This window comes from Lissotriton helveticus, chromosome 8 (assembly GCF_964261635.1).
Source record: "Lissotriton helveticus chromosome 8, aLisHel1.1, whole genome shotgun sequence".
In the NCBI taxonomy this organism is placed as follows: Eukaryota; Metazoa; Chordata; class Amphibia; order Caudata; family Salamandridae; genus Lissotriton; species Lissotriton helveticus.
The window spans coordinates 1,631,199,157-1,631,224,905 of NC_136069.1; the positions used below are offsets into that span (position 1 = coordinate 1,631,199,157).

Here is a 25,749-nt window from a genome sequence, read left to right on the forward strand (position 1 = left end):
GTGCTGCGTACGGGGCTCCCCTGGACATGCGTGCTAGGGCATGTGCTGGGTCTGCCTGGAGTGCTGTGCGTGCAGACAGCCGTGCACTGTGCTGTGCAGGTGACTTTGCTGCGAGGTCTGGAGGTTGTTTCCCGAGTGCTGGGCGGGGAGCTGTGCAGAGAGGCTGTCGCAGGAGCTGCCTGGGGTATTGTGCGGTCTGACCCTGGAGCTTTCGAGAGTGTCAAGTAACGGCCTGGCACTTTCGGGGTCCTGCAGAGGGGTGGAATGACGGGAGCGGTCCAGAGTGCTGTGTAGGGATCTGTGATGGGAGCTGTCCAGAGTGCTGTGTAGGGGTCTGTGATGGGAGGTGTCCGGGGAGGTGTGTAGAGGCCTGGAGATGTCCGGGGCGCTGTGTGGAGTTCTGAGCCGGGAGCTGTCCAGGGTTATGGGCGGCGTCAGTGCCGGGAGCTGCCCAGGGTGGTGTGTAGTGTCAGTACTGGGAGCTGTCCAGGGTTATGGGCGGCGTCAGTGTCGAGAGCTGTTCATGGTGCTGGGCAGGGTCTGTGCCAGGAGCTGTTCATGGTGCTGGGCAAGGGCTGTATCGGTGCGCTCTCCATGGTGCTGGGCAGGCCCGAGTCTGTGCCAGGAGCTGTCCAGGGGCTGTGGAGGGCTGTGGAGGGCTGTCAGTACAGGGAACTGTTTAGGGTTCTGTGTAGTGTTAATGCACTACACAATTCCCTGGGATCTGTGTCCGGAGCTGTCCATGATGCCAAGTTGGGGATCAGTACTGGGAGCTGCCCAGGGTTGTGTGTGGCGTCAGTAGCTATCCATAGTGCTGGACGGGGTCAGTGTCGGGAGCTCTCCAGGGTGCTGTATCAGGAGCTGTCCGTAATGCTTACCGCCGGGAGCTGTCCGTGGTGCTGCACCGGGAGCTGTCCGTGGTGCTGCGCCGGGAGCTGTCCGTGGTGCTTGGTGGGCTCTGTATAGGGAGCTGTCCCGGGTTCTGTGAGGCGTCAGTGTCGGGAGCTGTCCGTGGTGCTCGGTGTCGGGAGCTGTCCGTGGTGCTCGGTGTCGGGAGCTGTCCGTGGTGCTCGGTGTCGGGAGCTGTCCGTGGTGCTCGGTGTCGGGAGCTGTCCGTGGTGCTCGGTATCGGGAGCCATGGTTCTGTGAGGCGTCAGTGCCGGGAGCTGTCCGTGGTGCTACGCAGGGTCTGTGCCAGGAGCTGTCCAGGGTCGCATGGAGCGGTGCGACCTGTCAGATGGTGTCGGCGCTGTACTGTGTAGCGCTGAGCCTGCAACAGTCTCGAATGCAGCGCTCTATTCACCTGATCTTGGCTCTCTGCCGACCTTAGTAGTTTTTCACTTTGCGAAGAAACACCTGTCTTGGTCCATTTTTGCATCGCTTCAAATTCTAATCTCATTACATTTCGAAGCGTTGAAATAAACATGCAGCGCTTGAATTTAGCGTGCTGTGTCTTTTGACCGGAAGTGTCGCATCTAGGAGCTGGTTTGGGCAATACGTGCACACACCCTTCACAATATTTCCCCCTTACCAGGGTGTCCAACCTAACAGCAGCGCCGGCCTCCGGCGCCCCTGCAGAGGTGCTTGTCCCAACAGATGCCGCCGGGACTGAACAGCTTGTGTGATCTTGGGCGCCAGGCGCTCCCGATCCCAGGACCACTCTATCCACCGTAAGACAGATTCATTGTCGTGTTTCCGAGCTGCGAGATAACAATGTCTTCACAAACCACACGCCCTGTCAGGTGACCTCTGACCTTTCGCTCCCATCTGTAGGAGCCCCCTCTGGCCGCACAGTAACAGGCCTCGAGAAAGGTTCACAAACTCTCGAATCAAAAAAAGGGACCCCAAGGCGTCCGAGTCAAAAACCGGTGATGATGGTATGTTAGGGGGAGTTGTAGGGCAGCGCTTATATTTCGGGGCTCGACGAATGTTAGGTTCAGTGTTTAAAGGAAAAAGGGGGTGAAAAAGGGGACAGATCCAGGTTTGGGGGTCACCCGAGAGTTAAAACCATAGGACCTGACATTTGTTTCATATTTGACGAAATTAATTGCGACTAAACTGTTACTCAAAGATAAACTAAACTCTGCGCATCAGCAAAAGAACAGCCTCCTTCCCTCATTCCCTCTCACGTCTCCCTCTTTCTCTCACGCACCCGCTCTCACTCTTTCTTATTCCCTCTTGCTCTTTTTGTCTCTATCTACAATCTTCTCTTTCTCTCTATTCCCAGTTCTTTAGCTGCTGCAACTTCTCTCTGCCCTTCCATTTCTCTTTCTCCTGCCTTATTTCACGACCTCTTTCTCGCTCTCTTTTCCTCTCTCACATACTTTTCTCGTGGTTTCATTTTTCGCTATCGCCCCTGTCCTGTTATTATCTCTCTGCTCCTTGTCCTCGCCCCAGTCAGGAGCGGGAGGCTGTTCGACGCGGGAGTGGAGCTCCGGGGAGGTGGAAGTCTGGGTCCCGGGGCCTCTTTCCTCGTAGTGCTGCTCAGCGGAGGGCTGGAGTCTCTCACCTTGGTTTCTCCTCCTATTTCCTGTTATTAGAAGCCGGGCACGCGGTGGGGAGGCCCGAATCTTTACTAATTGCTAACGCATGCGCGGGAAGGATATCGAGGGTTTTCTGCGCATGCCCACTCCTCTATGGCGGACTATCGCGCTCTTTTCAATATTTAAAGAGCGTGATGACTGGTGAGTGGTGATTTCTGTTCTGCCAGCGATTTTGGCTTTCTAAAACCTGACAATGTGGAGAAAAACTCGAAAAAGGCCAGACATCTTGAGCCCTCTACCCATACCTGCCAACTCACACGGTGACACTGTTTGACACACGATTTCGGGTCCCATCACACACGGTCTCCCAGCAAGGAGCTGACATCACACGGTGGCAGGGAAAACGAGCTGAATTCCACTGTAAAAAGTGGTTTTCCAATTGATTTCCAGAGCCTTCTAACATTCGATGTCCATTAAGGGGTATAAAAACACCCCAGGACATCAGCACCAGCCTCAGCAAGCTTGTTGTGGGGGGAGAAAGGAGCTTGTGCCAGTGCCGTCTTAATGCATGGGCATGTTGGGCATTTGCCCTGGGGCCCCACGAGCACAGGGGCCCCATGCAGACCAGAATTTAACACTAATTTTCCATTAAATATTTGTATTCCCGTGAGTGATTGTGCAGGCAGGGTCCAGTGCACTGCTTTTTCCTGGGGGCCTATAATGTTGAAAAGACGGCCATGGCTGGGGGATTCAAAAGTGCCTGGTAGGTACTTTGCCACACAAGGCCCCACCCACTTCAAGGCCTGTCCCCTCCTCACACGTAGAGATTGTTCTTCAAGTTGGCAGATATGTCTACTCTGATTCTTCGGATTCCATCTCTAGATCGCCATCTCCTCCCAGGAGGTAGGTAAACGAAAAAAGACTTCGAGGAGGAAATGGGAGACATTAGCCTCAACTACAACCAAAGGCTCAAGCTAAACAAAAATTAAAATTTTCTTATGTCACTTCTGCATCCGATGAAGATGATGTCATACCATTCAATGCGCAGAGAGGCAAGTACGTTGACAAGGAGCTCTTGCCTGACATTCTTTCTAGAGAATACCTGAATATATGGTCCCCTAATGAAGAAACCGCTTCTACTTCTACTCAGCCAGCCTTGCGTCAGTTTCCATAAAGCTGATGCGCCATCTTTATCCTTACGCCAACATCTCTTAGACGTAATGCTCTGTGAATGGAAAGATTGTGATCAGACATTTTGTGCCTCATTTATGAAAAGTGATGCATTGCTGCGTGAAAACAGTGATGCGTCACTTTTCATTGCACCCTCCTTGCGAGATGGTGGATGCGTCATATTTACAATATGACGCATCATGACGGAAGGAGTTACAGATACGTCAGAAATACTGACGTATCTGTAGGCTAAAAAATGACTCATTGCTGGAGTGTCTCACAAAAGTGACGCAACTCCAGCAATGGATTATTTTACATGGGCAAGTCCCATTTCAAATGCCTGCGTCAGTCTGACACCTGCTGTGAGGCAGGCTTAAGATTTTGACGCATTTGCGTCCTAGAAGTGGAGTAGTGAAATCTCATAGATTTCACTGTGTTACATCTATGAGGCTTACTTGCATCAGAACGCCCACCATGCATACATTATACCTGACGTAGGTATAATGTGGCGCACGGGTTTACAAAGTGACGCATCTACCTAGATGCGTCACTTTGTAAATATGATGCAACATGCTGAATTTTTTACGCCACTGGTGCGTCACAAAAAGTGATGCACCGGCGGCGTAAAAGTGACGCAAGGGCTTATAAATAAGCCCCTTCATGTCTAAACTATGCCTATTAGATGTGATGGAGCAGAAGATTCTAGAGACTGTCCCAGTGGATTCTTTGGCGGCGAGTCTACTGGAGAGGCCATCAACTGCAGAGGAGAATATGCAACAGGACTTCATGGACAAGAGGGTCGACTCTGCCCTAAAGAAAGCAAATGCAGGATCAAAACTTGCCAGGAGAGCAGGAATCTACATAGCCTGTACAAGTCAAAATACAATGTCAGCTGTAATGGATTTGTTTGAATCTATTGAAGAAGGAACTGAATGCACAGCTCTGCTGGAAAACGTTCAAAGTCAGTCGGAATTTCTCTCCGATACATCCGTTGATGTGGTTCGAGCATTCACTTTATCAGAGGGAGCTTTCATATTGGCAAGGAGAAGCATATTTCTGAGAGATTGGCATACTGATTCAGCTCAGAAAAATACAGCCCTACATCTATCATTTGGAGGAAACAAGTTGTTTGGACTTAAACTAGAAGAAGGAAAATCACATTTTCATCCTTTAATTGATCACAGACGTCTGTTTCATCAATCAATCAATCAGTCAGCATTTGTAAAGAGCAACACGGTCACCCCTAGGGGTATCGGGTGCTATGTCTCTTTAGAAGAGCCAGGTCTTGAGCCTCTTTCTGAAGCCTGGCACCAGGGCAGATTTACAGAGCTTGAAGGGAAGGCCGTTCCAGGTCTTGGCAGCGATGGAGGAGAAGGAGCGGCCCCACTGCGGTTGTGATGGATGTGGGGGTGTATGTGCAAGGGTAAGTGAAGAGGGGTGGAAGTGTCTCGAGGGTTTGTGGAAGTTCAGTCAATGGTTGATGTAGGCAGGGCCTAGGTATTGGAAGGATTTGTAGGCATGAATGAGGACCTTGAACTGACATCTCTTCTGGAGGTATGTAACCTTTACAACGAAACTTTTACAACGACCTACCATTACAACACAACTTTTACAACGCAAACTATTACAACGCATTGCTCTGGGGGGCGCTCTAGGATAGGGAATAGGTTAATTTACTATCCAATAACCTTCCCTACTATCCAGGGGGACTGGAGTTGGAATAGTAAATTAAACTATTCACTATCCAGCACCCCAAAGCGCTATGCGTTGTAATGGTATGCGTGGTAAAAACCGTGTTGTAAAGGTAGGCGTTGTAAAAGTATGCGTTGTAACGTCATACATCCCTTCTGGATGGGGAGCCAGTGGAGGTCTCTCCAGTGTGGGTGCTATGTTAGTTCATTTGGGGAGGTCCAGGATGAGTTTGGCTGCAGCATTCTTTATCGTCTGGAGTCTTCTGAGGAGCTGGGTGGAGATGCCGGCCTAGAGGGCATTTCTGTAGTCATCAGGACAGAATCTGTTCAAATCTTCTTACACATACAGGGCGTGGAGGATCCGTTTAGGTGCAGATGATGGATGGTTTCCCTTGATGAATGTGTGACGACTGGGCCCACTCACCTCCTCGGAACCTTATGGGGCCAATGTAAGCCCCTTGAAAAGGTTTTGTGCGATGAATTATTCTTGAAGAACTGAAAGTGACTGTGTTTATATAATAGTAACATTTTGATACGTCATATAAGAGGAAACTGTCCTAGAATCCTTTTTAGGGATTTTTTTCAGGTCCTGATGAAAGCCACAAGACTTGATGGTGTTCTCAAAAACAACGTTATCTCCCGGGTCTCCATGCATTTCCATAGTGGCTCCTGGCACCTTTCCCAGGGATTTAGTCCTTCAGGGGTTATGAACAATGCAGGGCTGCATATCCAAGCACGGGCTGCTGACGTGTTTCTCAAGGTGTCATCTCACACCTGTACAAGAAGCAGGAGCTCAATTCAGATCAGATTTAGCCATGGTGTTCCTTCCTCTAGACAGAGCTAAAAGACTAAGGAAGGTCCTTTTCAAATGTCTGGCTCAAACTCAGACTAAAGCCAGAAATTGGATAAAAGTTCAAGGAAATATGGCTTCCTGCATGTGCCTGGTACCTTAGGCCAGGCTACGTCTAAGACCCCTGCCGATGCACGTACCCAAGTACTGGAAACCCTTATCAATGCAATGTGAGAGGACTCTTCCAGTAACAAAACAAATCTCCCAGCATCTTCTTTGGTGGCTGAAGATGGAATTGCTGGAGAAAAGATTCCACTTAGCACCTTTGAGCCCATCTGCAGTGACTACGGATGTAATGATCAGTTGGGGAGCAACTCTCTGAGGAGTAACAGCACAGGGAAGTGGTCAATGGTGGATCAACATCAGTCATCATATGGGGGAGAACTAATGGCCATCTGGAAGAGTCTGTTTTATTCCAGAACACAGATACTTCATCAGCATGCTCTGTTCAGGACCGACTATTCGATCGGCGTGCCATATGTCAACAGACGAGGAGGGTCGAGATCGACATTCTTGAATGCAGCGGCTCAGAGGATGACAAGTTGGGCAGAACAAAATCTGCTGTCCAGATGTACGACCCTTACATTTTGTGACTCGCAAATTCCGTTGCTTTGCGACTCGCAAAATGCAATGTACAGTTGTGTCACAGACACTGTTAACAATTCATAATGGAGTTGCAAATTGCCTGCCACATTCATATATATATGAGGCAGGTGCTACTTGCGATCTGTTTAGGAATGGCTAGCACTCACAGGGATGGTGGCTTGCTGGGGTCAGCACACCACCATGTCTGCGACTGCTTTTTAAATATAGCAGTTTTTTTAAAAGGCAGTCCTTTTTCCTTAAAGGAAAACTGGATTCATTTGCAAAAGGAAAATTAAATGTTTCTTTTTCATTTTTTAAGAGTAGGTAGTGGACCCCTTCCCATTTGTGAGTGGCTTACCACCTACTTGAAATAGGTGGTAAACTGCGACTGTTGCAAAACAATCATACATTGCAGTTAGACTCGCTATTAGGAAGGGATGCCTTTGGCACGCCCCTTCCTAATAGCAAGTCGCAAACCATATTTTGCGAGTCTGTAATAGGCTACAGACTCTCAAAATAAGGTTGTACATGGGGCATACCAATTTTGTGGTTGCAAAGGGTCCGGATTCACATTTGTGACAGCAAAAACTGTTTTACATCTGCTCGTTCAGTTATTACTGTGGCGAGGAAGACCAGGACTTGGAGTAATGTAGATTACTGGTCAGTAACCGGCCATTCGCAAGCAGCTCCTGCACTGCTTCCGCAGCCTGTCCCACGGTCCTTACCTCGCACCTTTCACCACTGTTTCCATCACATGCACCATACACTTTGTATAAGATGACAGGGACACGTCATCCACTGTCACTGAAGCGACATATTTTACTCCACTACACACAACACCCTTCCCATTCAAACATGATCCAACTGCGTGCCTCAAGGTGCGTTGACAGCGCTTCGAGGCCAGACTTGTGGCAGCAATGCACTGTATAAATAGCAATGGAAGTCTCGTGCATGGCAGGTGAGTCATTTGAAGTTGCACCAAACACAAGGAACAGCAGTTAAACTGAAACGTGGTAAACCGCACTTTCCTAGAGCTAGTCGTAACGCATATTGTGCAAGATTTAACTTTGCATTCTGGGACTTGCAGTCCTGTTGTGTCATTATAAAATCAGTACTACAAGTCCCAGAATGCAAAGAATGATCCTGTACTGCATTAACCACTAGAAAATGTGAGAGTTCTGGGAAACTTAGCTCTAAAATCTAATAAATGCTTTAATTGGAGGCGACTTGTGATTTATCCTTTCGACTTAAAGAACAAGAACACTTATTTCGCGTATAGTATATCTTTTGGTACGTTCAACAGCAACAAAAACATTGCAGTTATTCCCTATGTTTGCAGGAGACCTCACAATCATAATGAACACCTGGAAAAACGTGAGCAACCTTAAAAAGAGGGTTCAAAGTGCCCCTCGTGTTCGGTGTGCCCCGCACTCTCCTGGGCTCCGGTGCCACTGCACCTGCTGCGTTGACCGCTACCCCCTTGAGCGGCCCACATCAGATCCCTTCGGAGCCCCTCAGCCTCCTGCCTCAGTCCCCACTCGGCGCTCCCACCCCTGCAAGACAGAATTCAAACACATTTTTATTTGTTTCCTTTAATCACAAATATAATACACCATTTCCTTTCTCCTGTTCTCAATTAACCCGCCAGAGCTTCGTGCATTTATTAGAACGCAGTTTAGAATCTCTTGGGAGCCCTTGTTGCATTTTCCAACATTATTCGGGAATAATTTCATTTCATTAAGGACATTAATTCACTTTGCTCGTGCCATCGGGGAATTATGTTTCATCACTTCTCTGGTGACGCTGAACAATTACCACAAGCCCCCTCCGGCGCCCACAGGCAGCTGGAGACACTTCTGAGCATTTCAGGGGGACAGCTGGAGGTTTTGCCTATTCTATCCCCAAAAATCACTGGGGTTGTTTTTTTGTAAGCAGGACAGCCTAAGTGTTTTAGTGACCCTGGGCCAAACGTATTTTGGGGCCCCTGTTTGGAACAGTTTTGAATTTATGATCCAGTTTCACTTTTTTCACGCCCTCTTTGGCCAGGTCACTGACAGTGCACAGGCACACTCGTCCACATTCTAAATGTGTTTACATCTAAGATTCAGGGATAGTAGTTTGTGTTTTTCAGTATTGTACCACAGCAGCAGCTCACTAATATTTTTACAAATAATCTCTGTGACACCCGCCCATTTCTCATATGTGAAGTCCTGTTTTGATCTAAAAGAACATGTTTGTGGATGCTGAATGAAACAAACAACATTTCTCAGCAAAATGTCTGTAGTAGACCCTCCCACATTAAAATAAATGAAAGAAAAACGATATTTAAAACAATGGGCCAGATTCACAGAACTAACTTAAGACAAAATCTTAAACTTACTACCATTTTGGTATTCAAGGAAGTTAGGACTCCTAACTTTAAGACCCCTAAATGCCTTCTGTGAATACCGAAAGTCGAAAAAATTAGGATTTTTCTCAGTTTAGGAGTCCTAACTTTCCTACTACTAAATTGAGAAAAATCCAAATTTTAAGACTTTCGGTATTCACAGAAGGCATTTAGGAGTCCTAAAGTTAGGACTCCTAACTTCTGTGAATACCAAAATGAGTAAGTGTGTCCGTGAAGACCAAAATGGTTGTAAGTTTAGGATTTTGTCTTAAGTTAGTTCTGTGAATCGGGCCCAATATGTTTAAGAATAATTCAAGGTCATCAGGGCAAGACTCTCTGCAGAACAGAGCTGGCTCTATCAGGCCCCCCCTGAAAGTCTGGGGCCCTGGGCTAGGACCCACATTGCCCATTCCTCACAACGCCAATTGTAAGGTGTCAGAGAGTAAACAAACATAGCAGTTAAATTATCTGTAGGATTTGTGTCTTGTGTAAATTGTGGTATTTTGTTAGTAACGGACACAGTCAGTAAAACAAGCTGAAGTACACTTATATTTATCTCATGGTCCTGGAGTTCAAATATGTTAAAAACAAAAGAAGGACTTACCAGTGTTACTTCTCACCTGAGCACAGCTGGAAGAGCTGTGATCTATATTTCCCTCCTCAATGCTTGGAGACAATATAGGTGTAGCCCAAGCACCCGCTCTTCCTGGAGTCTTGTCCCCTGGGCAGGGAAGTCCACAAGATTAGGTAAGTCCTTAGGTCGTCACAAGGAAGGAGTAGAAAAGAGCACTCCACTGCATGTTTGAGAACTCTACAGATGTGGAAAGAGCCATAATACCGCATACATACTCTAGGGGTTAGAGCAAGGCTCCCAGGTCACACACTTCTGGTCCCTGCCACTTCCCTCACTTGGGGTGCATTGCTGCGCTGGAGGAAATTGAGGTGGCAACCTTGTGAGCGGACAGTGTGCGGACTGTGGGTCTATGGGGTGCCCATGGTGAGTGAGAGTAATCTTGCAGCTTCTTCCCTCAGGAGTCCAAACAGAAACAGACCTCAGAGACTCTATGCCAGGATCTGATCTCAACATGTCGCCTGCCAAGGCTCCCAGGACAGATGTGGCACCTTCTCAGCACTTGGGTAGGAGACTGGCTGGTGCCAAAACCCTCCCCCAAAGAGATGGCGTGTCAGTGTGTCTGCCCACTCATTGTCCGCTTTCTGGATTCTAAGGATTTGCGTTGCCGATGACTTCACGGTTCCTCCATCCGTGAGTGGTTGAGGTGACCAGGCTTCCCAGTGGAACAACCACCAGCCGTTCTCGCTGAGATAGTGCCAAGCCATCCACCTCTACGTCTACGCCAGGCAGGTTCTCCACCATGGCAACCTCTGGAGTTGTGGGGAACAAACCTGTTAAGAGGTCTCACCTTTTTTCAGATTGTCCACCAAGTTTCCTTCAGAGCTGATATATTTTCAGAAAATGCTGACCAGACAGCCTCCGGGCAGGTCCACCCATCCACTCCACCACCTGACCAACCACACAATCACCGCGCTGTCCACACTGGCAGGAACGTCCTGCCCACACGTGGAACCATGAGGTGATCCTGGCCATACTAAGCTATGATGTTAGGTGGGAGTCCACTTCACTGCATGCACAGAGTGCATTTACGCTCCTACATGTGGTCTTCAGACAGGTGGCACGGCATAGGTATTCACACACCTGCCCATTCGAGCTCCAGAGGGTCCCAATAACTTCACAAGGAGAAAGAGCACCATGACAGTGTAAATGAGGCAGCAAGGCATATCATGACTTCTGATAATTCTTTGTCCCAGATGCCCTATATTGGGATGTGATGCAAAATAGATGCCTACATAAATAATAGGAGGGGAAAAGATTTCCCTTGCCTTAGTTGCCTGGGATAAGATCAAAGTTAGAGTTATCCACTCAGTGCCATTGATCCCAGATTACTTACCACTAATTTTCCCTACTATCAGTCCTTAAATCCTCGTGCCAGTCATTGCTTATGAGGTAAACACCTTCATGACTGGAAGAAGAAAACAAGAAATGCTGAAATCAAGTTCTTCCCAATCCCCTCCAAGCGCAATCAAGGCCGTGGGCTACCTAGCGCCCTCCTCTCCTACCCACAAAAAGTATAACGAAGACTGAAGGAAAAGGGGTATCGAATGGGTTGTAATAACTTAAGGACTAAGAGTAATGAAGATTACAGTTAAGTAATCTTGGTCATTACATCCTGTGTCCTTATTCCAACCATGACCCTAGCTCAAAACCTGGTCTTCTTTGACAATAAATTCCTCACCACTAAGACACCACAACACCCAGTGATTTAATAGAGGCACTAACAAATAATTAAAGGAACAATTCAAGACCAGGTTGGGCTCAAACACCGCTCCAAATGTTTTGTTCTATTCTTCAATGTACTATTTTTTTTCTTTTTTTTTTCCTCATTCACCTCGAACCAGAGCTAACATAGGCCAGAAGATTGCCACTGTTGCTCCAAAAAGGAGAAGTAGGTCATATAATATTCGAGTCCGCCCTTTGTCCAAGACCTACCAATAGCAAAACCATCTTCCCTCCAGTTGCCGTCCTCCCTTCGTTAAGGAGAGGATGGTTTCACTCTCTTTTCAATGTTTGAGACCAGAGACTTAGGCCGGAGACCAAACAGGCTGAAACCTGAAATAATACAAAATTCTCCAGCCCAGTCTGAGAGTTCCACCGAGGCTTAATCATGGGAGACAAAAGAACAAACCCAAAAAAAAAAAAAAAAAAAAAAAAAAAAAACCTCAGACCAGGCTGTTCCAAATGGCACTCTTCATAGGGTTCTTAGAGTTCTTCAATCGAACCAGATCTGTTTTAGAAGTTTTGTATAGAGAAGATAGCAAATCCGATTTGGTTGGGGGTGTTGTCGTTACCCATCTCTTACATATTTGCCGTCTGGCCAACAAGATAGCAAAAAATAGAAAACTTCTATCAGTACCAATAATATCGCTCACTATACCAAAAATGATGAGATTAAGGGAAATCTGTATTGAGCGACCCAAAGTAGAGGATACCTGTAATTACCTGTAATGTTGAACAAAAGTGTCCAATGAGGAACTTGTATCTGCTTACGTATTTCAGCCCAAGGGGACCCCTTTGACTTCTGCCCAGCAGAAATCCATCCTTCTAGTAGAGCTTCCATGAATGCCTTCAGGTAGAAGAAGATCACCCACTGAATAGGCTAAAACAATCATTGATCGAATCCATCTGCTCATGTTATGCGATTTGAATATGTAGTGCACGGGTAATCGCCGCGGAGGGATTCCAGGCACTGAGTAGGGCAGGCCTGGGGTGAGAGGAGGAGATCGTGCCTGTTTCATCTGAGAGAGCCATGTCTTGAGGTCTCTTTGGAAGTCCATGAGGGAGGGGAAGGTTCTGAGGTGTTTCTGGAGGTCATTCCAGGTCTTAGCTGTGAGGTATGAGAAGGAGCATCCTTCGTTTATGGTCTTCTTGATGTGAGGGAGGTGTGCTCTTGCCTGGGACTGAAGGTGTCTGGTGGGTTAGTAGAAGTTGAGACGGTAGTTGAGATAAGCTGGACCAGTGTTCTGGAGAGTCGCTGAGTAGCTAGAAATGACATCTTTCCTGGACTAGGAGCCAGTGGAGATTTCTGAGGCGTGGGGAGATGTACTTATTTCACGGGATGTTCAGGATGAGTCTGTGGCAGGGTTCTGGGTGATTTGGAGTCGGCGTATGATATGGGCTGGGATTCCGATGTAGAGGGCATTTCCGTAATCAAGTTTACTTGAGATAAGAGCCTGGGTGACTATTCGTCCGGTGAATAGTCATTGGTGAAGCCTTCTTTATCAGCGACAATTTTCACTAGCAAATGTTCCGAATTCCTGAATTCCTTTGAAGGTAAATCAAAATAACTATTTTTTTCATCCAGCAAATGAAAATAAATCTACTCTGGGGAAAAACGATTGGGAAATAAAATAGTACGGCTGCCTCTTGACAAGAAAAGTAGATCGGCAGTACCTGCAGAGTTGTTACAAATGGGTCGCTGCACATCAAAGTAATCGGGGGCCAGATGCCTCAAAGGGTTTTGCCCAATCTGTGTCTATGAGAAAATGTGTTCATGCATATGGCCCTCAGTTCCCTATCCAGGCTGAGGTGATAGCACATAAACATTTTTATTTCATAGTGAGGACTTTGATATCTTCTTGCTCTTTTGACACAAAAGGATGTCCTTCAAAGCTGTAAGAACAAAAAAAAACAGGAAAGAAATTAATCATCGGACGCCTGGCTAAAAAAAAATGTTTTAATAGGGAATATGCTGAAATCTCTACTGGTGCATAAATTCTACAGGGTTCTCCCAAAATGCTCTTATTGTTGATCATTGAACTTTGAGGGCAGTAACTGCAAGATTATTTTCAAAACCCTCCCAAAGGATCTGAAGAATCCAGGATGGGTCACAATGTTAACCCCTCCCACACTTATGACGGGACTGCTCCGTCATGCCCCTCGGGTGGGCTGTGCTGGTGACGGAGCGCTTCCGTCATGGCTCGCTCGCCGCACCTGTGCGGCGCTGATTTCGTGCCTGCGCGGTGCTGATTTTGCGCATGCGTGGCGCGTTCCATTGAGTGGGCGGGGCCATGATGGAACCGCTCCGTCACAAGCACAGCCCACCCGAGGGCCGTGACGGAGCGGTTCCGTCATAAGCGTCGGAGTGCCGCGCGGCCCCCCCCACCCCCTTAGCGCTGCGGCGGAATTGCCGCCGCAGCAAAAGGGTTAAGGGCAAAGTAGATTCAGTATCACAACATTTCTGTAAACTAGCCCACTGCTTCGAATATGATTAAAAAATGGAGGGTTTCCTTGAATTTTAGACTGCATTTGCTAGGTGAGATAGAAATCTCCTTTGTAACTCCCCCCTTTCAACCTCCAAAACAGAGACCTGCAAATGATGTTGGAGACAAGATGGCATTAGATTGTTCTGCAGTGTTGGAGTCTGAAGGAGTGGGAAACAGAAGTTCCTTGCCCAAAATGGCATCATTACAGTCGTCTCATGAGTGTTGTCCCAGATTTCCCCCAACAATTCTCCCCAAGGACCAAGAAAGGCAGATCCTTTAATTGTGTTTGGAGAGGGGCAATCTAGAGAAAGGTCTCCCTCTTCATCAGAGAAATGCCAGTGTAGTCACAAAAGATGCAAGTTCATTGAAATGGGGGCTACCGTAGCAGATCTGTATACTGAAACAACAATATGTCTTCAAGAAAACTTCCATTCCTCCAATTGGAGGGATTCAATTGCAGTCTTCAGAGCATTGAATACATTCAGTATCTCCATTCAGGGGGAGGACTCATTAGTGAGGTCAGATAGCAGGTAGGAACCCATACAGAACTCGCACCAAATCAATGGCTCGAAACGGAAGGGATAAGGAGATCGATCCACAGACTGCTGTAGGAGAAAAACGCTAAGGCCTACGCAGCTGTCTAAGAAACGTGGTGCAAGGACTTATGATAAAGACTCTGTGCTGACGGTCCGAGTGGGTGCAGCTGAGAGGGGATATAATACTTGAACAAAAAACTTTTTAACCAGCAGTCTTTATAGTTTTATTGTGATCATGTTTTACTCACCAGTTTTATTCTTTCATACTGTAATGATTTTAATTAATTGAACAGTTAATAAATTCATTCATACGGGAGCTCTGGATTTGATTTCCATGGAGACGATTACATGGGCATAAAAGGCATCCTGAATCTGTAAGGGCTATATATATCAGAGGGCTAGACAACAAGGAAGTGGATAATCTGAGCAGGTTTATTTGGCAAACTGAAGAGATGTACTTGTCCCCTGAAATGGTCCAAAGTTTACGTAGGAGATACGGGACACCCTTGCTAGACCTTTTTGCAAAATGGTAGAATTTGCAGCTTCTGAGGCTTTGCTTGAGATATCAGGAGGAAGAAGTTCTTAAATCACCCATGAATCTGGGGTAGAGTGCTTCCAGATTTACAGAAAACATTTAATTTGTCTTCCCACTGGTAGGATTGATGAAATTAGATTGTTTCAATAGTGATGTTGGCTTTTGCTTTGTTGTGTCTTTCTAAAGTTTTTGTGTCACTTGTGGGTCTGATTTGATTGCTGATGTCTTATGGAAATTTTCCCAAATAATGTTCTCATTTAGGAAGGCTGTTGTTGCTTTTGTCTGAAGGAGGAGTCGTATTTTTCACCTTAACAAGAGGATGGAGTTTGTCTTCCATCTCAGAACCAAACAGTTTGATTACATTAAATGGCAAAGGAAGCACTTTTTTGATGTCTCTCTATGCCAGTCCTTGAGCATTAAGTTTCTTTGCTTGGAAATCAGTACCCCATCGTCAAATCCACAGACCTGACGACATCAAGCAAAGTATCTGATAATAACAATCCACATTTGTAAAGCGCGAGCCATCACCCGTTAGGGTCTCTAGGCGCTGGGGGCCGTTGGGAAGATTAAGCAAGCTATTGCCCAGAGTCACATGGTGCTGGGCTAATCTGCCACCGGCACCAGGGATCGAACCGTGAGCCCCCGGGTTCCGGAATCAGTCACCCTGGCCGCTGCGCCACACCTCTTCCTTGATAAGAATTCTATCTGCTTCTTCATCCCTTGCAGGATCGTTGAACACCTGCCCTCCCTTGTATAGTATCAACTGAGAATTTAAATTGGTTATCAGTGACTGCGACATATAGCAATATATACTCAATCTCTTAAGGCATGATAAGACCTGTTGAATACTTAATAAATGCAGTATCCAGCATAGATGTTCTTCCTACAAGACTTGCCACAATCTGTAGCCACACGGTCCAGTAGCCTCTTCTGCATTTATTCCAGTGGCTACAGGTTTGTGATAAACCTGGGAATGGGAGTTTTGTTAGGATCCTTTCATTCTCTTTGAATCGCATCCCTTACGTGTTGAGGAGGAGTCATCTTGAACTGACCTAATATAGTGTCCTTGGATGTTCCGAGAGCTCTTTCAATGGAACCCCATATTTTAATGTACATCCCAAAAAGTCTTTACCCACATAATTGCCTCTTTGTTCCTCAGGTAACAGTTCTTCTTCAGAGCTCTGTGACCCTTAGCTTGAATCATTCCCAGCATTCATTACACCCTCCTGTCTAGTACTTGTTATGCTTTTTCTTCAGTGTTGCCAATATTTCTTAATCTCTCCACCTCCCACTTGGTCTTAGATAAAGGGAAGAGACATGGATGTTTGTTAGCCCTGTCAGCCATAGGGTGGTCTCTCCCGTCCTTTGGCCTTCCTCCTCCTCTTTTTCTGACCTCGTTTTTGCTGGTATTAGGACTCTGAGCACTTTACTACGGTTAACCAGTGCTAAAGTGCATGGGCACTCTCCTTTAAATATGGGAATATTGGAGCATTCCCAATTGGCATATTAATTTTACTTATAATTCCCAAATAAAGTGCATTACATGTACCCAGGGTGATTGGGGTAGGTCTTGGACAGCCCAGAGGGCAGTGTGCAATGTATTTAAAAAGCAGGGCGTGAACCTTTAGGTTGTACATGCCTTGGTAGTGAAAAACTCTTATGTTTGTTTTTTATTACAGCAAGGCTTATATCTCCCATAGGATAACACTGGAAATACCTTATTACATCTTGTAAGTGTAATTTCCAAATGGGAAGTTATAATTGGTTGCAGTTTGGTTTCTCTGGAATCCTAATATAAAATCCTAATTTATGGTGAGGTAGGATTGTAAATTATAATTCTGAAAATGCCCCTTTTAAAAAGTTGGCATTTTTTTGACTTAGCCATTTGGTGCCAGCAGCCTGTCTCTGTTCACCTGACTGTGTGTAGTTGGCATTTGGGCTTTGAGTATTTCTCATCGACAGTGGTAGCTTAGGTGTATCTCAATTGGCCACATCTGGCAGGATGGAACGGAGGAGCTGGGCACAGCCCCACTTACACCTAAATAGCCTTGTCCTGTCCCACACAAAGGGCTGCATACCCCATGTAGTTAATATGGAGGGGAAGCAGGGTATCTATATACTTCAAATGCATGTCTTTTGAAGTCTCCCCCACTTCAAAGGCACCACTGGGTATAAAGACTGGACCTCAGACACCAACTCTTCTGTAGACTTGTGGATACTCTGCCAGGAAGAAGGACTGCTGTGCTGCTGAAGGACTTCCACTCTGCGGGGCTGCCACTCTGCTGGACTCCTGCTTTTCTGTGCTGAACTTCTGTCTGCTGCCCTCTTGCCTGGGTGAGAAGCACTAGACCTGCATATCTTGACTCCAGAACCCAGAGTAACTCCAAGGGCTAGTTGGCTGGCCTCCTGATCTGAAGCCTCAGGGACATGATAGACTTCCAATCCTTGCACCTAGTCTCTGCCATTTGTGAGTCTTCCCTGTCAAGCGGTGCCACTCCAGTCCTGCACCCTTGGAATTGGGCCTAAGGTGCTTGCCACCAAAACTAATACATCTTCTCTGCTGAGCGACGCATCCTCAAGGAGAATCAATGCATCACTGTTGCTGCATTGAGCGGATCCATCGCAAAAGACTTGCATCGCCGCTGCATCCATCATTTTGGGACTGATGAATCACTTTAGGAACTGCTGCTGCGCAACGCTTTTCCCAGGGCAAGCTCCTCACACTCCTTGTTGACGGCAGCATCAACGATGACTTTCAAACTCCCAATAACAGATTCACCGCTCATCTGACCCTACGCATTGCCTCTGCTGTGCCTCTCATTCTCGACACCGGGCTTCGCATTGCAAGCCACGTCGATAGGATCCTCAACTTTGGAGCACTAGGACCTTGCACCACAGCCTTTCGGCATCTCCGAAACGACACATCACTTTGGCTGCACAACACATCTTTTATGCGGATCCACGCAACACTCTGCAACCAGGATTTAAGGTACTCTGTTCAGCGGGTCTAACTGGGTCCTTGTAGCTGGCCCATGCTTCATCACAGTTGGTCTAAACTTGTGATCTGATATTCCCAATAGCGCTTCATGCTTTTTGGTGCTATTTTTCTCAAACAGTTTAAAAATCAATATCTCTGGTTGTACTAATTGAATTTTTGTCATTTTGGTCTTGTTTTATTTATTAAAGTCAAATCTATTTTTCTAACTTGCTGTGGGATCTTTTTGTGTGGTGTATTCACTGTGTTACAGTTTGAAGTGTCAAACAAATACTTTACACACTGCCTATAAGGTAAGCCTGACTGCTTTGTGCCAAACTACCAGAGGGCAAGCACAGATTAATTTGGGGTTGCCTGCCTCTTATCCTGACTAGGGTTCTAGTTGCTGCTTGACCAGGGACCATACCCCAGTCAATCAGTGACCCAATTTGTAACATTGCTGATCAGTGGTGAGGACAAGGACTGCTGTTTTGCAGTGCCATGCAGTGATTTTGGTGTGCACTACAAATCCCATATCTGAGACCAATTTGAATTAATTCGCTTTGATTGGCATTTTTGATTTTCCAAAGCAAGCTTGGGATTTGAGCTGGCTAACATGGAGCTCTACGCTGTAGCCCAGCTCAAGGACTTCTGCAACTAGTTTGGACTTTCTGCCAGGTAGGGGGATTTGGAAAAGGCGCCGAGGGCCTGGGCGGAAGCTCATTCCATACCGGGTGAGCCACCAGTGAGGATGAGGAGATAGAGGAGCCACCTGCATTGGAAAGGGATGACTTCACCCCTGGAATGGAGCGCCCTGCCAGGGCATAGAGCAGTGTCTCCCTTCCATGGCCTATACTCAGCGGAACTGACAAAAAGGAGGGAGGAGATGGGGTTCAAGCTGCAAATGGCCAAAATAAAGGTGGAGGCAGAGAAGAAGAAGGTTTAAACAGCCCTAGTAAAAATAAAGTCTTGTTGGCTGAAGGAGCTTGACATCAAAGCCAGCAGGCAGATTCCAGCAGTGAGGGAGGCAGCATGCCCACAGTGTCTGGAGGACCAAGGATTTGGTGCTCACTTATGTTTTGGGAGACGGCATATACAAATGGTTTTCTGCCTATGAGGTAGCTCTCAGGGTCCATAAGGTCCCAGAAGAGCATTGGGAGAGTGGTCTGTGAAAAACATGCCTACTGTTGGGCCTACTGTGGGGCAGGACACTTCTAACATTAGAGGTTAGTGACCAAACCAGATACGCGCTAATGAAAGTCATTTTAATTGCAAAGTTTTGACTGACCCCATAAAAGTTCTGACAATGGTTCAGGGACAGCCAGAAGCTCCCCAACCAGTCGTGGGGAGATTCTTTGGATTACTCCATCAAAGCGCTGAATGGTTGGGTGCAGGACAACAAAGTAAATGATTACAATGGATAAACTACCTATGTTAGATACTGAATCTAGGGCTAGAAAAATGAGTATCCATCAGACCACCATTCTTTGATCACAATACTCCCTCTTTCTCTCTTGTATTCCTCCCGCCGTATTCTCTACTGCAGAGCGCCATATTATTTTTTGCTCTGGTTTCAAAGAGCTGTTGAAGGGGCACAGGAGTCAATATCAAACAGGGAACTAAGGGTTATCCCCACGCCACCATTTACTGGCCAATAGTCTGCCCCAGTCGATCAACGGGAGCTATCAGGATTGTGGTCCTCATATCTCCCATGGAGGGTCTAGGACAGACTGCGATGCCTCCTAAAGCTCATTTAGGATACAGCTGCTGACCACTTTCTAAACTCATAGCACATTTCCCACCTCTTGGCCTCAGTGAACACCACTGTGCCCCACAGGCATGGCACAGACAAAACATCTTTGCTGCACTGTTTACAGGAATTATTGTAGGAGAGAAGTAGTACAGCCAGTTGGTGTCATGCACAACTCAGCATTAGCAAGCCCTTTAATGTTTACCATAATAATTACTCAGTAGTGTACTGTATTGTGTAAGTGAAGGAAGCCCTGGCATAGAGGGGCAGAAGGATGGAATGGGTGCCACATGCAGTGATACAACCCCAAATCAGCAGGCGAGCAGCCCTAGAGGCTTTGATGCGTTTGGCTGACCAGGGACATGCCTGATGATATTCATGTTGATAGAGGAGTGAGCTTGTTTCCCTTGCCTGGTGTTACATGTGCCTGCCATTCTTTTTCAGCCTGTGTTCTGCATGTTAACTTCTTTGCATCTTCACATAATTAACTAATACTTTGTTGCTGATTCTACTTAGGATTTTTGGAGCAGGGCATTCTGGTGATGGATCGAAAACAGATCGCCAAGCGCTACATGAAGACTTCCACCTTCCGATGGGATATCCTGTCCTTGCTGCCCACAGATTTGCTTTATCTGAAAGTGGGAATCCACACACCTGCTGTCAGGATCAATCGCTTCTTGCGAACACCCAGGTTGTTCGAAGCATTTGACCGCACGGAGACCAGAATAGCGTACCCCAACGCCTTCCGCATCTGCAAGCTCATGGTCTACATATTTGTGGTTATTCACTGGAACAGCTGCCTCTACTTTGCATTGTCCAATTATATTGGGTTCGGGAAGGATGAGTGGGTTTACCCCAACATCACAGACCCAGATTTTGGCCGCCTGGCTCGTCAGTACATCTACAGCTTCTACTTCTCCACTCTTATTCTCACCACAGTAGGGGACACACCTAAACCCCACCAGGAGGAAGAGTACCTCTTCATGGTGGCTGACTTTCTTATTGCAGTGCTGGGCTTTGCTACCATCATGGGCAGCATGAGCTCGGTCATCTCAAACATGAACACCGCTGACGCCGCTTTCTACCCCAACCATGACCTGGTGAAACTCTACCTCCAGATGCACAAAGTCAACAAGAGCATGAAGCACCGGGTCATCTCCTGGTACCAGCACCTGCAGATCAACAAGAAGATGACCAACGAGAACGAGATCCTGCAGAACCTACCCGAGAAGCTACGCGCCGAGGTGGCGGTCAGCGTGCACCTGCCCATCCTCAGCAAGGTGCAGATCTTCCAGAACTGTGAGAAGAGCCTGCTGGAGGAGCTGGTGCTTAAGCTGAAGCCACAGGTCTACAGTCCGGGCGAGTATGTCTGCAAGAAGGGAGATATCGGCAAAGAGATGTACATTATCAAGGACGGCAAGTTGGCTGTCGTGGCCGATGATGGCGTGACTGAATATGCTGTCCTCGGAGAAGGCAACTACTTTGGGGAGATCAGCATCTTGAACATCAAAGGTGTGTATGTTTCATATATGCATTCATTGTTTAGAAGAACACTCTATTGTTTATCTGTTTACCAGTTTTGGGCTTTTACCCACCACTTATGTGAACAAAGTGCTAAATCCACTATCTAATGTGCAGCAGATAGCCAGCAACGCTGAGCCTTCTTGGTTTTCCGGATAGACCTGGAAGACCAGTCTAGGCCTATATCAAGTGAGATGATGTAGGAAGAGTCTAAAGACAATATAACACAATTATCACAGTTGCAATAAAATATGTCAAAGTTGTGATGAAACAGCACTTCTAACAATATTTTATAATATATGAAATATATTACAGATTAAACTGTAATCATAAAATAGATCTAAACAAAACACAATTGTAAGAAATTAGGTTACTATTTAAGGGGGGTAAGAACTACACTCCAATAACAACCACAGAACTTGTCAGGGTGAACCACAAAAGTCACTAAATAAAACCTGTGGGTAACCCTCTAAAAGCTCAGCACAAAACCAGTCAGGCAATGTGTAAAGTGTTTAAGCAGCACACAAACATTATTAAAGTAAAAACAGGACACAAGAAAAAACCCAAACCTTTTTAGAACAATAGAGTTAAATCAAATAAATAAAATGTTACTCAGATGACGGAAGTCCAATAGGTAGAACACTAGTTGAATTTTTTTAAGTTTCAATTGAGATAGCACCAAAGAGCCACCTGGCCTTGCTAGACCTGTTAAATGTAAATTGATACTTGTATAGCGCACTACTCACCCGCAAGGGTCTCAAGGCGCTTGTACGAATACCGCTGTGGAACCCATCCTGGCTTTCCCTGTGAGGTGTCCACTCCTGGGCACCCCCAAGGTGGAGGCCAGGCATCCTTAGCGTTGTGGGGGCCGTTGTGGAGATTAAGCAAGTTATTGCCCAGAGTTGCAGAGTGGGACTCCATGATTGGAATAGGCACCGAGGTGAGAATTATCAGGTCCTTGGAATTTTGAGCCCAAGACCCGCCGAGGCGGGAATCGAACCCTGGTCCCGGGCCAGACCTCTGCATCAGGGTCTGCCGCTCTAACCATTGAGCCACATTTCTCCTGGTCAAAGTAACAAGTGCCGGCTGACTGCAGTGGAACGCGGGTCGGATAAAGGAACCAGGTCTGCCCCAGTAAAGAGTTTACCTCTTCAATGTCCGAGTCTGTAGGGCGAGCCTCAGCTGGAGCTTTTTGTTGGTGGGGGCCACAAGGAAGTTGATGTCGGTGAGAGGAGTGGTCATCGCTGGAGCTTCACGTTGGTTGGAGAGACAGGCAGTAGCTGTTTGGTACAAAGAGCAGGGAACCGTCAACACCACTGGATTTTCACCTGGAGTACAGATTCTTGCAGATTTGAGACAGGAGGAGTACAGTCTGATACCCGACAAGAATCCAGGACCTGGGGAGCACCTCTTAGGGATCAAGGCTTACTCTAGCAGAACAAAACAGTAGTGAAGAGATGCACACCTTCTGTACTCCTTTATATTGCTGCTCGCTTTATTCAGATCCACTTTAACCAATGTCGGCGTGCAAGCTCTCCGCGCTCCGCCCAATTGCGCTATCAATTAGTAAGACCAAAAAGAGGTTCCCTTGTTGTTCTTACTAATTGATAGCGCAATTGGGCGGAGCGCGGAGAGCTTGCACGCCGACATTGGTTAAAGTGGATCTGAATAAAGCGAGCAGCAATATAAAGGAGTACAGAAGGTGTGCATCTCTTCACTACTGTTTTGTTACTCAATGAACTTTCGCCCTAACGGAGAGGTTGCACCCATGAAAAAGAGTCAAGTGCTGAAAAACAGAAAGGACAGTGTTGATAACATCGCGAATACAGGAAGCGTTGGTTCCCCGGTCACATAAAGCAGTACAAACAAATGGACTCTGATAATGAGATTAGAGATTTTACAAGAAGCACTAGGATGCAAATGTGAATAAGAAATGTGCACGAACAGTTTTATTTTTGAAAAACAGCATTGCAATTGTTTTCATGTTTAGTTATTTCAAAATTAGTGAATATCTGCCTGGGTGGGGAGGTTGTTTTTTAGCGTTTCCGTCAAACAGTTAATTGAGGCCTTCTGGTTAATGCAGTTTATTGAATGAATAGTAGCAGAGTCATGACTGGGCAGGCTTAGGAGTCCGTGGTGAAAACGTAGGAGGAGTTTCCTTCCTCTTGACAGTGCAGCTGCAGGCATTCATGGTTAATTAAGGCAACTATTCAGTAACACGGTTTCAATGAAGGCACGTTTGGGTTGAAGAGTGGAAGCGGTATCCAACAGCTTTTACAACCAGTGAGGCTGGGTCGGAAAACATAAGGAAAGGCTGAAAATGAGTTTTAAATATCACATGCCAAGGTAAGCGTGGCATGAGTTTGCCTTCACTAAGATTAATGAGGGGTTCCAGGGGTCAACAGAATGGTTCAGTGATGGATAAATAACTTGTTTATATGATCGGTTTTTAAAAACGGAAAGGGATTGCAGATATTCAGAGTAGGAAGTGTGCACATTCATGAAATATTTTCTAGACAATGTGTACTACACTGTCTAGTTAGCTTTGCAAGTTGGTTAATGTGAGCATGTTTTTTGCTTCGTGTACAATAAGGACCATGAAACTGACGAAAACAATTTTTTTATACTTTAGAAACCCCCGAAGAAGGGATTGATTCCCGAAATGCATTGGGTGACTGATAATAAAAAGTGGCATGTGGAATCAACGTTGCTCCTGTGGTCTTTGAATAAGAAGAAGCAATGAGTGTAATGAATTGAAATATTTAAGAGTAAAGAAAATAAGGAAATAATAATGGTGTAAAACATGATGAAATACATTAATGGTGGAAAACGAATTTAATTCATTAAATTCATTCATAATAGGCTGTGCAGCCTGATGGGGACCAAAAAGAGGTTCCCTTGTTGTTCTTACTCTAGCAGAAGCCAGCAGTAGAGCTCAGGCAGGCCCAGTCGGTGCTGGTGAGCTGGGCAGTTGCAGAAAATGCCTCTGGAAGCTTGTTTTGTCCCTGTAGGTCATACAAGAGGTCAGCCAACTGACCTTTGGAGCCACTTCTGGGGATCTTGGGTTCAAGGCAAGCAGGTCCAGTCTTCCTTTTTCAGAAAACAGGGCAATATTTCTTCTGAATCTTCCACAAGCCCTGGAGTGCTCTGATGAGAGGTTCTGAGGGTCGCATTCTTATACCCAATGCCAGCCTGCCTTTCTGTTAGTGGAAATCCCTTGCTTACTCCCAAACTAATTCTGTACGGTACTTCCTCTTCCCCTGGGTTTGCCTCAAATCTGTCTAGGGGACAAATGCAAGGGCAGGTCAGGTGTCTTTTGTGCTTGTGCTGCAGGTAGGCTCCTTTGAAGTACAATCAGGGCAGGGCACTGCTCCTCCCCAGCCATCTTGTCAGGAAGACACTTGATAGAGCGCGCAGGTCACCCAACTAGTTTACCATACTCACCTAGACCCATACAATTATACTGGGAGTTTATTCAGGTAACCTGTGCTCTTTTTACTCCTCTAATCAGTGATTTATGAATTTAATTCAGGACCTATACCATTGACTTACCAATCCTGGTCATTGGTACCTAAAGTCCTAAGGGATCAAGGGACCACCAAAGGTTAAGACCGGCACGCGCAGTTCAGTTGCAACGCCTGCGCTACGCCATCTCTGCAGCTAACAGCCAGAACCCCGATTGGGTTATCGAATTTCACCGACAAAGTGCTTTGCCAGCACCTCAGTTTCCTGGACCCCGATTGGGTCAGCGAATCTTCTGACAGAGTGCTTCGCCCACACCTCTGTACTCGGTCACCTATTGCGTGCGTTGGGTCAGTGACAGGTCAGCTATTCGGACAAGTCGGACAAAATTTCTATCTAAGCCTACTCTAGTTATACTATTTTCCAGGTCAGTGTACCTCCCCCCAATGTTGCAAGTATAAGGATCCCCAATTTCGATTGGACAAGAGAATGAGGAGAGGTCATCACATCATACCAAATTGAAACTTTTAGCATCTCATATTTAAACTAACGTTCCCGCCCATCCTTTTATTTTCTCATGACATCTTTTATTCCACCCAACAATAGATGTTCTATTAGTAAATACATTTTATTAACATTTTCATAGTTTTCTTCTGCTTGGGTTCAAGAGTTCATGTTCCCAGGAGCATCTTCTTAGACAGTCAGCTCCTTGGCCACAGTCCAAAGGTCACTGCTTCATGGACTTGAAACTTTTGCGCAGTCGCAGTTTCTCCAAAGATGAAGTTCAGCGTTACGAGACAGGCCAGTTTATTTGTAACATGTAAAATGGAAAAGAAACAGTTTTAGAACACAGAATAAATGAATGCACTGTATACCACTTATCTCTACTCTATACCCATTATTTTATATTTAACTATAGCATTAGAGGTTATGCAGGACGAATAGCTTAGCAAAAGCAACGTTGCAA

At 46.3% G+C, this 25,749-nt stretch overlaps 1 protein-coding gene across 1 annotated transcript in view; it reads left to right on the forward strand.

Moving 5' to 3' along the window:
* CNGA4 (cyclic nucleotide gated channel subunit alpha 4) overlaps window positions 1-25,749 on the forward strand; it is a 192,638-nt gene that overhangs the window by 151,157 nt on the left and 15,732 nt on the right. The window contains exon 4 of the mRNA XM_078656282.1: window positions 20,316-21,311. Coding sequence (XP_078512408.1) covers window positions 20,316-21,311 — 996 coding nt within the window. The remainder of the gene's footprint in view (window positions 1-20,315; window positions 21,312-25,749) is intronic.